We start from the raw sequence: 17,603 nt of genomic DNA, 5'->3' as shown, positions 1-17,603 counted from the left end.
TTATCCAAAAATGGAACTCCAAGTCCTACAACTTAAAATATGAATTTGATAATGACGTTCAACTTCAGTTAGCAAGACAATTCTCTTTCAACTAGTATAGTGAGAATTCAACTCATCATAGAAATAATGGGAAATGTTGAATGTACAAAGTCAATGCATTGATTAAAAAATGAAAATAATAAAATTAAAGAAATTGAAATCTTTTCCAACCAAGATGTTCGAATTGTTACATAAATCATTTAGCAATGAGTTGTATCCATACTAATTCTTCGTCACTGAAATATTGAAAATGATTCTTCTTTTTCATAGATAATTCAATGAATTCGCCTGTGAATATGAAAATTGTATTGCCTCTTCAATTCGAACCAATGACTGTTCATCCACTATAAGTCTATAAATATTCGTGAATCGTGATTCAAGGATTATCAAGTTCTCACAACGATCTCATCTGAACCTATGCTTATTTAAATTGATTATATGGTTTGAGGATAATTATTCTTATTATGTCCAAAAACAGAATAAATACAATAATTAAATTATGGATTATGGATAGTGGAAAAATGAAAGAAAGAGCAGCTCCATCCATTTCCCTGGATTATGGGATGTCCAATCACCATTCCACCACAAGAAATAGAATATTGAGGTGGGTATAAAAGCATGTATGTGGTTCGGGAACAAGGAATTTCTTTACATAATTTGAATCAGATTCCAATTTAATGCCTAAATTCCCATCATAGGCCTGGCCTTGCCTTAGTTAATTAATCCATGGCAACATCATTCACAGGAACTCAGGATAAATGCAAGGCCTGCGACAAGACTGTTTATTTCGTCGATCTCTTGTCTGCTGATGGCGCCACCTACCACAAAGCCTGCTTCAAATGCAGCCACTGCAAGGGCACCCTTGTTGTATGTATTTATATTCTACTCCATATATATATATATATATACCTATATATATATATATATATATAATTTCTAATTCAATTGTTGTCTCTCTCTCAGATGAGCAACTACTCCTCCATGGATGGCGTACTCTACTGCAAGACTCATTTCGAACAGCTTTTCAAGGAGTCCGGAAATTTCAGCAAGAATTTCCAAACTGGTCTGAAATCGCAATGTACCTTTTATACATATACTATTGCATCTTCTCCACAATTTGCTTATGATTCATTTATTCCTTCATGCAGCAGGAAAAGGAGACCGAGAAAATTCACTTGTAAGATTTTATATGTATATATATATATATATGGGAGCGTTATTCTCCTATTCATCCCTTAGATCCTTTATTCTTCTTAATATGTGCTGTTAGATCTCATTCATCAACGATCTAGATGATCTGCATTATTATACTATAATGGTGCATTATTAGTTGGTGTGCATTATTCAACTGAAAATCTGCATTATTAAATAACACGCGGCATCAATCTAACCGTCAGATGACAAAATCGTGGGGCTGAGTTCAAGAAGGAAAAAGGAGGAAATATGCAAAAAGGAAATGAATACATCCCTATATATATATATATATATATATATATATATATGAGATGGATCATTTCCATTTCAAAACTATCTTAAAATTAGAATTTCAGAACATATCTGCTCCAGCCAACTAATAACTGACATGTTTAGTGCTTCCAACTGATAAGTTTTCAAGTTCTAATTTTAAGATAGTTCTCAACAGAGCCAGAGCCAGGGCCAGAGCCACTCCCTAAGTATAGATATATGCAATTGTGAAATGAAGATGTGTGCAAAAATGTTGATATTATTGTTGATGACAGACAAGGGCACCCAGCAAGATGTCTTCCATGTTCTCTGGCACCCAAGACAAATGTGCTGCCTGCACCAAGACTGTCTACCCACTTGACAAGGTACTCAATAACAGACATAGTCATAGATATGTAGGAGTTGTGTTGAAACAAGTTCAATGATGGTATATGTATGCAGATGGCAATGGAGGAACAAATATACCACAAGTCATGCTTCAAGTGTGCCCATGGGGGGTGCCCTCTTACCCACTCCAACTACGCAGCCCTAGACGGGGTGCTCTACTGCAAGCACCACTTCCAGCAGCTATTCATGGAGAAGGGAAATTACCAGCATGTCCTCGATGCCACCTCCCACAAGAAGACCGCCAGCATGGAGGCCATCGATGTCGACGGCCTCATCGAAGATGCTGACGAAGTCAAACCTGCAGATGAGGACGATAAACCTGCCACCGAGGACAAACCCACAGATGACGATGATGATAAACCGGCCATCGAGGACAAACCGGCGGATGACAATGACAAACCAGCAGATGACGATGATGCTGACAAGCCAAAAGAGGACTCCTAGATGTTTCATTTCTACTAGATATACATATGAGCTATTCTTTTTTCTTTGTTCTTCCGAGTTTTGGTTATGTGTTAGCACTAGTCTATATGTGTATGACGTATAAATGTTGTTAAGTCTTATGCATGCATGCAGTTGCAGGAGTATACTAGTAGTATATTATAGAGAAATAAGACAAGTTCTACACCTCAATATATATTGTTCAATGCCTGCTAATTAAAAAAACCAATATATTTGAGACACTGTCCAGCCAGTCCCACAATTTGATAGCTGCAACACATGCATATAATTTCAAAATAGACGTAATTAGTTTTCAATGTTTGATGATCCAAGAAAGATGATTCAAGATTGTAAGCCAACTGAAGTGTGCAACTCAGAGAAAGAATGCAGTAAAAGTTTCAACTATGATAAGTAGACTTCAAAAATCTAACATTGTCACTGGAGCCTAATGCATCTTTCTTCAGAAGAATATGATAGACACGCCCATTGTGAAACATCCAACAGCCACCCAAGGACTCAGTCGCTCCCCTGTTACAGGGATTGGCCACCTCTGAGTTAGAGCTCGTAAGAACTCAAAGCAAACAAGAAATGGAGAATCCTTACATCATATTATCTTGATATATCCAACTAATCACTCAAAGGGGGTGGGGTGTTTCTTTTAGATTGATAATATATAGGATTGGAGTTTCGAAGGAATACATGATCAAACAAGCTCAGATTTGTTTGATCCATCAAAGTATGTAGTGGATTAGCCTATATTACTAGTATCTATCTAACATATCTCACCTAAAATAAGTACCCCCTCAGCAAACAAGCCTCCTTATATATCAAGTAAAGATTGCTACCCTGGCAAATGTAATTATTCCACTCTGGCATTGTGTTCCACGAACTGTTTACTGTTTAGTGGCCAGAATGTTTAGTTGGTCATGAAAACCTGTTCATTTTCATCCTACATGGCTTGCTGAAAGCGTTCTGTCCATAAAATCTATCCTGGCAAATGGATCTTATTTCGACCATGAAATCTAAACATGTTTGACTAAAAGGAAAACTTTGTTACTTGCCAGTGTGACAGTTACTAGAAAGGCAGGAAGAAAAGCTTTTGTAATGAAGAAGGATGATCAGTTTGTAATTCTCAGAAACTGGCCAGTTTCGTCCTACAGTCTACGGGTCATGCTTGCTAAAGGTTGCCTATAGAATCATGTGCACGCTCCTAGACATCATTAAATACAATATGAACCAAAAAGCCATGTAAAAGACATTATAATACAAATAACAGTTAAGAAAGTGATACCTATTCTAGCAGCCTTCCAGAAGACACCTCGAAACCTGCCAGAGTGGATTTAAATGAGGATCCAAGTATTAGGCTTCTCAATAAAAAGGCTGAATAAGTAACCATGAATTTTATTGTGAAAAATTCATATCATAGAAAAGAGACACAGCAGACAAGCAGATACAAACTTACACAAAGGTGATTTCCCTTACAAAATTTCTTGGATGTATAATTTTGTGCATGAAAAGGAGTTGAACCAAATTCTAATACAAGTATTCTTAGACATGCAAGTCACGAATTAAGACCAGCTCGCTGTATCAACATCTTCTGTCTGCTTATGATCATATCTTGGTTATGACATTCTGGTAATTATAGTAAACAATTGGTAGCTTTGGGACATTCTGTGGTTCAGAAAGCACCGAATCTTGTCTGAATCATCAATTATCAGGACTCTTCGGCACAAGTTCCTTGGTTGCTTCTTGCATTGAGGAAGTTGTAAACTAATCTCTTTAGAAAAAAGACTGTTGCCCCAAGGTAATCACCAAGTTTCATGTTATCATGAAGTTCAGCCAAAATATAAACTGTTTTCATGACAAGGCAGAAATGATAACTAGAAAGAGATCTATCACTTGGCGATTTGGCAGGAAGCTTTATCACTTGACCAATTACCTAAGTACAATAGCACAAAATATCTACAACCAAAGCTGGTCCATAGTCCATACAACACACTACCCTACTGTGTTTTTGAAGTTTCCATGTAAAACATCTCAAATTCCAATTAAAAAATTCAAAGTTCATTTCTTAAAACAAACAATTTACATCCTCACACTAACAAAATCTATTAACAGCTTTGAAAAGTATAATATAGAACCAGAACCACAAGGTCTTACCCTGTTCTCTGTTCAAGAAGAGCAGGGAACTGTATCTTCACATATGTGCAGGCACATATGCCTAACAAAACAACTGTAAGGAATGAATGGAAATTGAACAGCGCTGACTGAAAATTCATTAACAAGAATATCAGTAAAAATTTACTAGAGATTAAATTCATTGAACAAATCAAGTTATGGTATCCAAAGCCAGAAACATGTTACCATGTCTTAATCACCTCGTTTTACAGCTGCAAAATCTTCCAGTTAATCTACAAAGACAAGATGCAGTCACTACTTTATCGCAAGGCAAATGTACACTGTTGACGAACGTTCTCTTACATAAATAAGTCTATGAGATTTATTTTCCCTTTGGTTTAGTTTCTTAAATTTTGTTTTTAGTTATGTTATGTACATTCACAAATAACTACACACAATCGGACTCGATTAAAACCGATGCAAATGTTGGAGCACTCCATTATCTGACTTCTGTTGGGATATAACAGCTAAGAACTTCAAATGCTTTGCATCAATATCTGAGTTCAACTGACCCCTTTGCACAAAATGGGATACAATATCATTTTCAAGTACTTTCTCCGTCAAAAATAGCTCATGCATACCTTACACTCATAGTTTTGGAAAAACAAAAGATTCTGTTTCAAAATTTAAATTCGCACAATATGAAAAGGATTAATAGTGCAAATACAAGCATGAGTATAAGATTGCATTTCTGTCAAAACACGGAAACGAGATAGCAAAATTCCAAATTGTGGACGATAAACACATCGGTGCAGCAGTGAAAGGCAGTAAATGAACTCATAAAGCAAAGTGATCTAAGGTTTTAAGACAGTGCAGATCAAGACCCTAACTACTATTAAAATGCATAATTATCCAGCGATTATCGTTTGCAAATACACGGGAATTTTCACCCGAAAGCATTCTTGAATCTAATGCAATCTAATTGATTTCTAGAGAAGTAATAGAGACCTAAATCAAACTGAGAGGGATTACCAGAATTTGTTCCAGTTATGAGTGTTATCACTGAAGATCTACTTTTCTTCGGAGCTGAATGCAGATACCCCCACACAGATTTTACCACGGAAAAGGTTTCGCACCAATTTAAGAATCTACTCAAAAATTACTAACAATGTCGAATTTTTTAATTAACGAGGTCATGTTCAAATTGATTCTAGTTAACCGTGTGCCATTGAAAACGACGAATCCACCTCTGTTTTTCAAGTGGTCATAATCCAATTTAGCAAACTTAACTGAATGTTCAGTGATTATCAGATTTTTTTTTATTAACATGCAAACTTAGTAGTAGTAATTTGTGAGTATAGCTTATTTTTTCTTTTCTTATAAGATGAGTGTCTTCACACAAAAATACAATTGACTCCACGTATCAATGTAACATGATCTTTAAAGCATTTTTATAAAACATTTCAGTTTTTCAATATATTACTCTAGTAGTATCTGACATTATTACTTGTTCCAAATTTGATTCAATCAAAATCTGATACTCATGTACCACGAATATATATGTACACTAAATATTGTGGATATACTTAATGAATCATGAACATAATTATGTTGTATGTATAGACATTTCCATTTTTTTATTTTAGAGTGCGACAAATAATTTTATTTTTCGATAGAATAAATTTATAAAATTATGTCCAATTTTTTTTTAAAAAAAAATGAAAATTGATTCTAACTGAGAAGAGCGAGTTTATAGACCCAACGTGATAGATCACGAGTTTTCTTTGTATAAAATCTATCTCAATGCAATACTGAATTCTTTTCAGATAGCAGTTCTATTTCACTGTTTAAATATGAGTATATTGTAGTCTGTAGAGGTATTTGCTTGACGTTGTGTGCCTATATAATTAAGTACTTATCTCATTCATCAAATCTATTTGATTTGATGGATGAGATAGATAAGAGTAATAGTACTATAATATTTAGTTTGCTCGATTGTTATCTATAATAAAATAAAAGATTATGATTCAGGTGTAAATATATAAAAAACTATTAGGAGTAGATTTTTTTATGACAATGGAAATATATACATAAAATGGAGAAAAGATAGAATCATAGAACCAATAGGCAATAGTAATTGTTGTTAGATGATTTTTATAATTTTCTTATTACAGATTAGAGGATGATTAGATAACCAGCTCAATTTGATGTGATAACATAATCATGTAGTTATTTAATTAAGTGCTAGCCGAATTATTATCACGAGTCTTACATTTGATTGAGTTAGATTATTTTGTTAATCAAATCAACAGTGGGAGCTAAATATGAATTTCAGTAAGATATGGATTTATTAATGATCTATATAGTTTTAAAAGATATTTTTGTAAGAGAAATAATATTATTGTGCATCTATAGAGATTTAGCTCTAGGATACATTTATATCTTTGGAGAAAAGGTATAATGCAAATATGCCATCCCACAGGCCACAGATTCCATAATTTGATGGAACGAGAGCAAAATTTATTTAAAGATAAGTACTTAATTGTAGTCTTAAAAAGATGTAGATGCCTCTTCTCATCATTGCCACACCCGCCTGCATATATGTATATATATCAACATCATGGTGGCAGAACAACTTGCTGGCATAACACGACGTCGGATATCGTCTTTCCATGCCTGTCTATCCTTCTCGAACAGTTCACTCCTCCATCCAGGATGTTGCGGACAACAATGTTCAACGAGTGAATCCCTCTGGCCTCGTAGATCTCGACCTTAACATGCTGTTCGACCCACTTGTCTCTTCTTTCTATGTCATCTGGACCAGGGAAGGATGATGGATTTAAGAGGGGTGACACAACTTCCTTCACCCACTCTGGAGTCACAATCATCTTAAGCCTCTCGATATCCGGGGGATAATGTGGGATCAGGGAGAAGTTGAGGTCGTTGCCTTTGTCCCCGACTCTGCTGTGAGCTATGGTGTAGAGGGGGATCTTTTGGCCAGCTGGAGTAGCACAGACCTGGCTACTTGTTATTGTTGAATCTTTGCTCGAATCTTGTATACTTTCATGCACCGCCAGTTTCTTCTCTGCAACGGCACGCCTAGGATTGTGATCAGTTGAGATAGCTAGGTTGCTTTGGGCTACAGAAATTTGCCAATGAACGTTTTCACGCCCCACCTGTATATGACCAAACACTATGGTTATGTGCCCATTTTTTTATCAAGTTATTCATTCAAAGAAACACCATAAATTCCCCAATAACTTCATAAACATTGAGTACAAATAAAACAAATGTAGCACATGAGTGTATTACAGTCTGCCAAAGAAGCGCATGCAAAAGCACAAGAACGCATATACAGGTATGCATATGGAGAGGGAGAGAGAGGTACCAATTCTTTTTCCAGTAAATTCTCTTTCTTGCTTCCAGTACTGCATCAAGTGAATACAAGGTTAAGAAAAACACAAACACTAAACTATACGCATGTATCTGTGCGTGTGAGTGTGAGTGTGAGTGTGAGTATGTGCAGACAAAATATCTTAATTTTTGGTAAAATAGATCATCATATACACAACAGCTAAATTGTTACATTTAGATGATATATTATCCCATAACCATTTATAGCAAGTCGAGAGCTCCAAGGCTCGAGCTTTTTCTATTCAGTTGTGCGATGGGGTATTAGGATGAAAAGCTACCATTATGCTGGAGAAACCCAATTTTAAGGTGAAAGCTATCAGTCTTTAACCAATATAAAATGAAAAGAGTAAAAGAACATGGTGGAAACTTCATTAAGTGTAAACAGAGAGGAAATACCTGATGCCACCACCTCCAGCAGGGCCATTGGTGTATAAAGCTATGAATTCCTTTGTGAACTGGAGTGCATGCTCCTCTTTCTCAAACAAGCCATCCATTCGTAATCTAATATCTTCACTAGGCTTTGACAATATATCTCCGGTGTAGGTTGCTTTAAGGCTATCCTGACCAATAATGTAGGAAACGATATTGATGCTAGTACCAGGATATAATTCTTCCATCCATGCCCTTACCTGATGCAAGAGAACTACAGTTTAAGCTACGGTGACACTTGTGTCATCAGATGCTACTGATGATAAATTAGAAAGGAAATTTCATTGCATTCTCAACATGACCAGGAAAAAAAGAGATCATGATTATGTGATTTGCATAAAACTCAAATGTATGATAAGTTTTCAAAATTGTGTCACAGTACCAGAAACTCAGCAGCTTTAGCTCGTTGCACGCATCCATAACCACCATAAGATATTTCTCCCCAGCCTTTCCATCCAATGTCCTGTGAACAAGAAGAACAAGCATTGGAAACCTAACTGTCACTAAACATAGGGATGGTCACCAGGAAAAAACACATAAAAATGCAAAATGTATCTTATGCATGACAGTTTTTTATTCCCCAGCTATCCCTTCCATTAATTTTAGTGGTAAGAAGCAGGAGAATACCTTTGATCTTAGCATCAATAATTTTTCAGGTTGATATCCAGTAGAAGGCTTGGCTCCAGAGCAGAGAACCTTGCTGTCTGACAATGATTGAAATGTAACATCTTGAAGATCTACTATCTGTTCGGCGAGGATGTCTTAATCATTTGATGTTGGTTTTACCCTTTTCCAGGTATCAAAGAAAATGTAGCAAAAATGTAATAAACCAACTTACCACATCCGGGGTTATGTATGAACTAGGATCGCCAATTTCGTACAGAAGTTGTTGGGCACAAGTGCTCCAGTTGAGAACACCTTTAGTGCCTTCTGCCTTTGCTACGCTTACTGTACCATCAGAAGTAATTTCTGCAAATGGAAGAGATATTTGAAGGAGGTCTTGAAAAGACATGTCCCGATGTTTATCACCTACAAATGTTATACCGAAGTTATGTCTACAATTGATATAGAAAGATAACACAATCAGTTATAATTGCATAGGTTTTACACTGTACGGAACAGAAGTAGATTATTACCTGGATGCATGTAATACCCCCCCGTTAGTTGACAACCACATTCCAGAAGGTGACCTGCCAGAGTACCTTGTGCAAGAAGCCCAAATTCATCCCAGTTCCATCCTAATTCAAATATCTGTATACCAGAAGCTATTCATCATGAGGTGGCAAGACAAAGTACTTGGAGTTTAGGGGTGAAAGGGTTGATATAGAGGAACACATTTCACCCGACAGAGGAGAAAACATGAGGTGAAAAGGGGGTAATACCTGATTAAAATCCGAAAAGATACTTAACAACAAGTAATTTTATAAGAGGGAATTTTGAATTTATACCATTGGACCTAAGAATAAAGAAGCATCAGCAACCCGTGAAGTAATTAAAACATCTGGTGTGCACCTCTCTAAACATTCCACAATTGGGGCTGCTCCCATATAAACACTGACATCCTGCACATATCAACGCCATTTCAAGATTAGAGTTGATAAAGGAGCCCCACAACAGGTATTGATTACTCCAAGAAAAAATGCTCATCTTCACATCAACCAGAACAAGCTTACAGGTTCCGAATTTTGTTTGGAGAAAGTTATAAACTCAAAACATTACATCTATGAAGTTGCTACTATTTTTTCAGGGAACTCAGGAAGTAAAAATTTTCTATAATAGGACTGAAGTCAAGTACTGATATAAGCTCTTTGCTCTTTGTCAGATTACTCAGGGAGAAGTAAGGATTGTCGAATCTTACATCATCAACAAGCTTCAAATGATTGTCCACTCCTGAGAATATTCCGAAGGAAATATTAATCATATACTAGTTCATTTACTGATAATCAAGGATCGAGTTAAATTCTCATGAGAATTATTACCTATTTCTGAAACAGATGATTGATAAGCGATGCCAACTTTCACGCTAATCCCCAGCTCACTTGCAACTCGTAAAACCTCTTCTTGAGCACCATATGGAGACTCTGCTCACGAGTACAAACACAAATAATATTGTGTTAGCCAAGACAGGTTCAATGTGTTGATGAAATGGCAGAGGAAATAACTTCAATAAGAAACGAAAGATAAACTGCTCAATACTCACTAGCACCCATATTGGTAATAATGCGAACACCTCTCTCCACAGCCAGAGGTAAAAGCATCTGCATCCACTCCGAAACTGAACAATTGTTGACAACTTTCAGCATATACGCTGTATAATTTTTTATATACACTGAATAATTACATCACAAACTCGGTGGATCCATGAACTGCACCAGAACATTTATTAGCCGAAAACACAAAGACGTCATCAACTAATTATAAAACTAGTACTAGTAATTTCCCTTCCGTTTTGATTACACGGGCAGTAGAATTCTTCTACTATCATGCATTCCTATTTATATATTTGTTCTAAACCATTTTCGATACACTCATCATAGAAAGACAACCACATAAACAACAGTCAGAACGATCTACAAAAACAGGAAGCAACACCATCCGATGTCGATAAAATTCTCCGTCGACTCCTCAAACAACAGAGTAAACAAGTAAACTACAGAAACATAAACGAGCAAAAATGAAGAAATAATCACAATTCAGTTGTAAAACTAGACATACTGCGAGGATCGTATCCCGGGCCACCGGACTTTACATCTCTGCACCGGTCGGCAAGCGTGCGTTCCGCCAAGCATTCGAGTACCAGATAGTCCAATTCATCCACTCTCTGAAGCAATTTCAGCGCTGCAGCGGGCCGGTCGCCGGAGAAACCAGCTCCGCAGCCTATCACTACCTTCTCCTTGCGCCTCACCGGATTCCGCCTCTACAGTTGAAGCAATTATCGGATTAAAATAATAAATAGGTAACATTTTACCTATTATGTTTACGATTTGATGATCATAGAGTTGAACTAACCAATTTGACTACGCAGTCGTGAGACTCCCGCGTTTCGCTTCCGAATTCCGCCATTTGAAGTTGAAGGTGCACTGGTGTTATGATGGTGAATGGTGAACTTATAGAAGCCAGGAAGGATGCCAACTCAGCTCATCCATATTTAATGATGCCAACTCTAGCAATTATTACCAACTAATCACATTACTAATATTTTTTACAATATTTCATCTTTCTTAATTTGGTTCTCAATATGCATGTCGAATAAAGTTACTTGACGCTTAAATAAATAATAATAGTATATCCGTATTTAAAAAAATAATAAATACTATTGTAGTGGATAATATGAGTTTTAAAATAAAATTGATAAAGTAATACTCACTCCGTCCCATAAGAATATGCATAATTTCCTTTTTAATCCGTTCCATAAAAATATGCACTTTCTAATTTTAGAATTTTTTTTCTCTCTTAGGGGTGGGACCCATTCTCCAGTCTCCACTATCTACACTTTAATTACTTTTTCCCTCAACTTCTCTCTTATTTTACCAATTTTGCATTAAACTCGTGCCTAGCTCAAAGTGCATATTTTTTGGAGACGGAGAGTATATAAATGAAAAAAATTGTTGAATTATCATTAATGAAAAATGAGACAAACACATTAGAATCAAGGCTATTTTATAAATAGAGATTAACTCGAAATGAAAAAATAAAATAATCTAGAGCATCCGCAGTGGCGGACGTCCCGGTGGACGTCATGCCGGACGTCCGCCATTGTGTGCATGTGACGCGGATACGGACATCCGTTGCGGACACCGCAGTTCCGCGGCCTTCCGCTGACGTCTGTGCGGACGTCCGCCATTGCGTTGACTCTCATGGACGTCAGCGCGGACGTCCCGATTATTGCATTAATTTTTTTTTAAAAAATTCTATAAATACGTCTCGTTGCACTTCATTTCATTCGCACCACTTGTATTAACGAGTATCTCTCTCTAAAATACTTTTCTTTCGAAGAACAATGGAGCATCACGATATGGATTCCCCCACTACGAGCGAGTCACAGTCGCCTTATTTTCCCGGCTGCGGGAGTACGTCGGTGTCCGCCGCGATGCCCCAAATGCAGGGGATGATGCCCCAACCTCAAATGGCGGTGGGGATGATGCTCGGGTACTAGAACATGTACCTGCAGTGGTATAGTATTATGCCCCAAATGTCCCAGATGCCCGGGGCGAGTGCCGGAATGCCTCAAATGCCAGGGATGATGCCTGGAATGCCGAGGATGATGCCCCAGATGCCCGGTATGATGATGCCGGGGATGATGCAGGGGTCACCGGCGGCTGCGGGGGGGGGGGGGGGAGGAGTAGGCACGGGGTCCCCCAATCACCGGTGGACAACGTCTACCGGCCCTAATGGATTTACTGTCGACGGACAACCCCCCGAGTACTCCTCTCGAGACTCAGTTCACTGGCATCGACACGTTCTTGATGGAGGAGTTGGGGCTATCTCCGATCCGGGATTCTCCCACAGACGTACCAACGACGATAGTAGGAGGGGGAGGACAGGGAGAGTGAGGGGCAGGGGACGGGGCAATACCTCGCCCGTCCCGATGTACGGTGGTGAGGCGGGGGAGGGGTCCAGGGGGAACAAGAGGACCGTCTAGAGCACGGAGGAGTGCATTGCGCTGTCGAAGGCGTGGATCAATGTAGTGGAGGATCCCTACGTCGGGGCGAACCATCACATCGACAGGATGTGGTGGCGCATTAGTCAAAGCTACCTACAGTTCAAACCGCCAGGGGGGAAGCCTTACAACAGAGAGCAATGACGGAAACAATGGGAGCGGCTGAGGAGACAGCTCAGCCGATTTGTCGGCATTTACACAAACAACCTCCGCTCGGCAACCAGCGGCATGTCTTCCGAGGTTGTGAAGCTTCTGGCGCGACAGTGAAAGGGGTTAGGGGAATTCAAATATTGGGAGGTCTATCTTGTGGTGCAGTCTTCGCCCAAGTTCACTGAGGGCGTTGAATCTGGCTGGCCGAAGCGGACGAAGATCAGCTCCTCCGGGGAGTACAGTAGCAGTGCTGGTTCCCACGAACTCCCCCCCGCTGAGGCAGAATTCCCGACACCCATATCGTCGAACCGCCGCCGTCGCCCGGTTGGGCAAAAGGCGGCGGCGCAAAGGCCCAATCGGCAGCGCCCACCCAAAAACAATCCTGAGAACCCCTCATTCGCCCGCATCGCAGCACATGAAACCTTGTTACGTGCGATGGTTGAATGGCACCAATCGACCGACCCCGATTACAAGCGGTCGCTTAAACCCCTCATCAACAGTATGCGGCGCGATTTAGGGTTCGGAGACATGTCGGGGAGTGACGACGAGGGGGGTGGCGGCGGCGACGACGACGTACTGGCGGCGGGGAATCCGAGGAGTGAGCCGGCGGTTTTTTTTATCTATGTAATTTTTTTAATTACTATGTATGTTTTTTTATAATTATGTATCTTTTTTTTAATAAAGTGGTTGTAAGATCTCCGTATTTGCGTCGAATTTTTAATTCCGTAAATTGTTTAATTTGTGAATTTGTGAATTTTTATTAATGTGGGAAGTCCGTCGGGATGTCCTTGGGGATGTCCGCCACTGTGCAGTGGGATGTCCGTATGACGTGACATCCGCAGTGGGAAGTCTGTATGATGTGGCAGAAGGTGTTTTTGGGATGTTCGCGGGATGTCCGCCGGGACATCCGCACCACTGCGGATGCATCCATTACATATTTTATAGGAGTACACTTAAATATCGATAATGAATTGAATAAAGAAAATAAAGCATATTGTCTTTCCCTTTTTCTTTTAGTTAAACCTTTTGTCCTGCAGAGTTGGTTACATATTGTCATTTTGTAGAAATATGTACATACATATATATCATATGTGCAGTTGGTTACATATTGTCGTTTTATAGAAATATATGTAGTAATGACCATTGGTAGATTCTACTTTTACATACTAGTCATTATCTGTAATATTCTCTGAGTCATATTTTCTCTTATCTACTTTTATTTTTTTACTTTACAAGAATATTAAGTCCACTGTGTATATGCCATAGACGAGAAAATCAACTATTGAGATCTAATTAAAATAATTCTCCATTTTATATTAGTTTGCCTATACACCATAAGATATACTAGTAGCTTCGTCACACAGTACTATAAGTGGCAGATCCACAGCCTAAAAATTAGAGGACAAGGCTGTTTCGACGGGCGGGGCAGTTGATACGTGCAGGGGGTGGAAAGTATACCGACGCGGAAACAAGGAAGTAGTTTGGCCAACTGATCGACAGCAGAACAACCCACAAGTCTCGGCTGATTAAGTCAAAGATCCAAGCGGTCGATTGAGAAGATTTGGGAAGAAAGACTCGGCAGATTGTTACTTTGTTATTTCAGTTTCATTGTTCCTATTTTGTTGCATTATTTGCCTATATGTAGTGAGGACCCTAGAATAGAGAAATCATCTTGGGAAATCAGTGTAATTGGGCGATTTAGTTTCGCAGGCCTCCTGGGTGAGGATTTCGTTTCACCTTCCATTCTTGTTCCTTTCAATTGCTGATAATAAAGCCGAGGTTTTGTCTCCCCATTTCCTTATTGTTTTCTGGTCACATTTTATCAAACAGATTCTGTGCGTGCATTTTATCAAATAGAGTTTGTGCGTGTAATACCCCGACTTTTTCTACCTTTTTAGTTGTCCTTGAAAGGCACGTCGTTTGTGCATCTGAAAATTTTTGGCCTTTATTTCTTTTGTCGAGAGATGGATTTTAAAATTTTGGGCCAAAACCAATTCTTTATTTCTCTGCAGCCCAATTTTTTTATTTGAAATCATGCAAATCTTATTTCTCTCACTCTGTTCGGTTTCATCAACATCTCCACTTCCTTAAAGATCTCCAACAAATAAATCCAATCTTCACATATACGCATATCCGTAGTGATATATCCTCCCCAAAGTATTTGTTTTTCATATTAATGTTTTCCACAAATCCTCTCACCTGTCAATCCAAAATTATGAAGATCACCGAGAATAGTAGGAAGTGGAAAAAGAGAGGGATTTGGGAGAAGAAGAAGTTTTCGATGGAACTGTTGTTCACAAAATTTCGCAGAGCAGCAGTAGTTGGCAATGGCGACAGGGGAGAAATTGGCGTGAGGGAGTGAGCTCTGGAAAGGGCGATGTGATGCAGCGGCGCAGGAGAAGAGCAGGCATGCGGCAACGGCGAAGCGAAGCTGATCGGGATGGCCACGACATTACTCGGCGAATCTCGAACAACAGCAGTGACGACGTCAACTGCACCGTGGCAGCAGCAAGGCTGCAATCTGACTGAGGGAAAAAGTAAGGAGCGCGGGCTGCTGGCGATGAAGACAGAGCAGCGACGAAGCTGTCGGCATACAGTTACAACAGCGGTGTGAGGAAGGCAGCGAAGGAGATGGAAGCGGCGACGGCGCTGCAATTTGGAGCATGAGGCAGCGACAGACTTTCGAGCAAGACGGTGTCGAGAGCAAGGAAGGAGACGACGGCGTGTGAGCGACAGCGCTGCAGGCAAACTTGAGAGTAGCAGCGAGATCAATGGAGAAAGAAGAGGGTGAAATGGGGCTGCTTGGTGGCAGAAGATTTAGAGAAATAGAGAGATGGGTGTTGTTTCTGGAGAAGAAGATGAATGTAAGATTGAGGGAGAAAGTGAAATATGTGATGTGAATTTAGGAAGGAGTAAGAGAGTTGAAGACGTTGCGAGTGAAGCAGAGATATGCGTTCCGTGATCAGATGAGGTTCAGGGGACCAATATTACAGGCTTTTTTTTCCAGTTGATTTCACTTTAAGAGAGATGGGAGATAGAGACGTTGTTGTACAAATTTTTTTTGTAGAAGAAGAAGAATGATGTTAGGAGTGGAATTGGAGTTCAATGTGATTTCGGAATTTGGGGAATACACTGATTAGTAAATCCAATGGGAAATTGCTTATCTTGGCAGAAGGTTTTGATAAAGGATTTGGAATGGAGTAGTTAATATTTAGGCTTTTGATAATCAAAAAGGAGAAAATAGTTTTGGGAGTGTTGGGTCGATGGAGTTGGGAACGCGATGGTCGGCCACGAAAATAAATGAAAGAGAAGAGAAACATGGACTCGAGGAGGGATTTCTCTGCGGACAAAATCCAAGTCGAAATAAGGAATTCAAATTCAGAAAATTAAACGAATGAGGTGGGCTTTCTTTTAAATAAGGACTATGTCCTAAGTATACTTATTTTTGTGAAATATGTTTGTCATGCCATATTTTTTTTGTGTTGCTATGGGACCTATCTGAAGTGGCTTTCGCCATGTATGGTTAATCGAATTCGGGTCTGACTAGGGAGTGAGTCCCTACTCAGGCTAGTGTACACCCCGTAGATCGTGCGCTATCTCTTTGAGTTGGCCGGTCTAGTGGCTTGGAATGTGGCCACATTCCTTGTCATGTATGTTCAGATATGGTATGGTGATGTTGATGATGATGTTGTTGGTGAGATGTTTTAGTGACTCGGGCCATTTCAAAGTTAAAACCCCGAGGTCACTCGTTAATGGCATGATAAATAATTTTTATAAAATGTTTTCGGCATGAGTCCACTGAGTGCATCAAGTACTCAGCCCTGTATGTGTTTTCTCTATGTGCAGATTGAGCTGTGACGAGCGCGGTGGGTGTTGAGCATAAAAGTGAATAATGTCTATCAAATGTCTAGAATATGTTGTGTCTTCATACATAGCATTATTCTACTCTCGAAATGCTTCCGCTAAATATTGTTTCTTTTGAGTTCGTGTATTATTGAGATATTTTCATTTGGAGTTGTTGATTGTTGAAATGATACTCTGATTTTATTTGAGCTATTCTCATTTGTTTTGAGCTATGGTCGAGTTGTGTTGTTTTCCCCTTTCTTCCCCGCTTCTTTAATCCTCCCCTAGTCGCGATCAACCGTATCAGAGCAATTTTTTCTTTCCGCTCTGGACCCGAGAGTCTTTTTTCAGTCTTAGTCTAGATTCGATTCGCTAGACTAAAATAAGGTTAAATTTGGAAGGCTCAACATCCCGCTTCGCCACGCTCAACCAAGAAAGAGGTAAGATATTTTTATGTGAAAATTTTTATGAGAAAGTTTTGGAGAAAGGAAGACGAGAAACTTTTTGAGAAAGAGGAGAAAATTTTTATAAGAAGGAGGAAGTAGAATCTTTCTATGAGGGATTGATTTCGAGTTGGGGAGAGTATTTGCTGATGTTTGAGAAAAGAACGAGTTTTGATGAGGGACGATGGATTGTTTGTGTTTACATGAAAGATGAA

The 17,603-nt window shown here is 39.1% G+C and overlaps 2 protein-coding genes across 3 annotated transcripts; one reads left to right on the top strand and one right to left on the bottom strand.

Moving 5' to 3' along the window:
* The first annotated feature begins 665 nt into the window (after positions 1 to 665).
* LOC121792559 (LIM domain-containing protein PLIM2c-like) lies at positions 666 to 2,523 on the top strand. 2 transcript variants are annotated; one of them, XM_042190551.1, is made up of 5 exons: positions 666 to 906; positions 1,003 to 1,102; positions 1,191 to 1,216; positions 1,779 to 1,868; positions 1,945 to 2,523. In XM_042190551.1, the coding sequence occupies exons 1-5, from the start codon at positions 766 to 768 to the stop codon at positions 2,332 to 2,334; spliced, it is 747 nt and encodes a 248-aa protein (XP_042046485.1). In that variant the 5' UTR covers positions 666 to 765; the 3' UTR covers positions 2,335 to 2,523. The 2 variants fall into 2 exon arrangements, with proteins under 2 accessions (XP_042046485.1, XP_042046484.1); XM_042190550.1 differs by having other exon boundaries at positions 672 to 906; positions 1,188 to 1,216.
* A 4,310-nt stretch (positions 2,524 to 6,833) lies between these two features.
* Positions 6,834 to 11,426, bottom strand: LOC121765622. The gene is made up of 13 exons (XM_042161827.1): positions 11,302 to 11,426; positions 11,008 to 11,209; positions 10,493 to 10,567; positions 10,272 to 10,373; positions 10,151 to 10,182; positions 9,741 to 9,854; positions 9,429 to 9,543; positions 9,131 to 9,321; positions 8,920 to 9,036; positions 8,675 to 8,755; positions 8,260 to 8,492; positions 7,838 to 7,877; positions 6,834 to 7,625 (listed from the first exon to the last, which is right to left on the bottom strand). Exons 1-13 carry the CDS (start codon positions 11,353 to 11,355, stop codon positions 7,068 to 7,070), a joined length of 1,914 nt encoding a protein of 637 aa, XP_042017761.1. The 5' UTR covers positions 11,356 to 11,426; the 3' UTR covers positions 6,834 to 7,067.
* Positions 11,427 to 17,603: the final 6,177 nt, after the last annotated feature.

Source organism: Salvia splendens, chromosome 2 (genome assembly GCF_004379255.2).
Source record: "Salvia splendens isolate huo1 chromosome 2, SspV2, whole genome shotgun sequence".
Classification (NCBI taxonomy): Eukaryota; Viridiplantae; Streptophyta; class Magnoliopsida; order Lamiales; family Lamiaceae; genus Salvia; species Salvia splendens.
This window is presented reverse-complemented; position numbering and strand designations above follow the sequence as displayed.

Bases quoted from the DNA above. Each gene is read 5' to 3' on its own strand.
- LOC121792559 (XM_042190550.1), top strand. From the start codon at position 766: ATGGCAACATCATTCACAGGAACTCAGGATAAATGCAAGGCCTGCGAC. The intron at 1,103-1,187 runs GTCTGAAATCGC...TCCTTCATGCAG, and splicing joins CAGCAAGAATTTCCAAACTG to CAGGAAAAGGAGACCGAGAA. The intron at 1,217-1,778 runs GTAAGATTTTAT...TGTTGATGACAG, and splicing joins GAGACCGAGAAAATTCACTT to ACAAGGGCACCCAGCAAGAT.
- LOC121765622 (XM_042161827.1), bottom strand. From the start codon at position 11,355: ATGGCGGAATTCGGAAGCGAAACGCGGGAGTCTCACGACTGCGTAGTC. The intron at 10,183-10,271 runs GTAATAATTCTC...GAATATTCTCAG, and splicing joins ATCATCTGTTTCAGAAATAG to GAGTGGACAATCATTTGAAG. The intron at 9,037-9,130 runs GTAAGTTGGTTT...CTCGCCGAACAG, and splicing joins CATACATAACCCCGGATGTG to ATAGTAGATCTTCAAGATGT.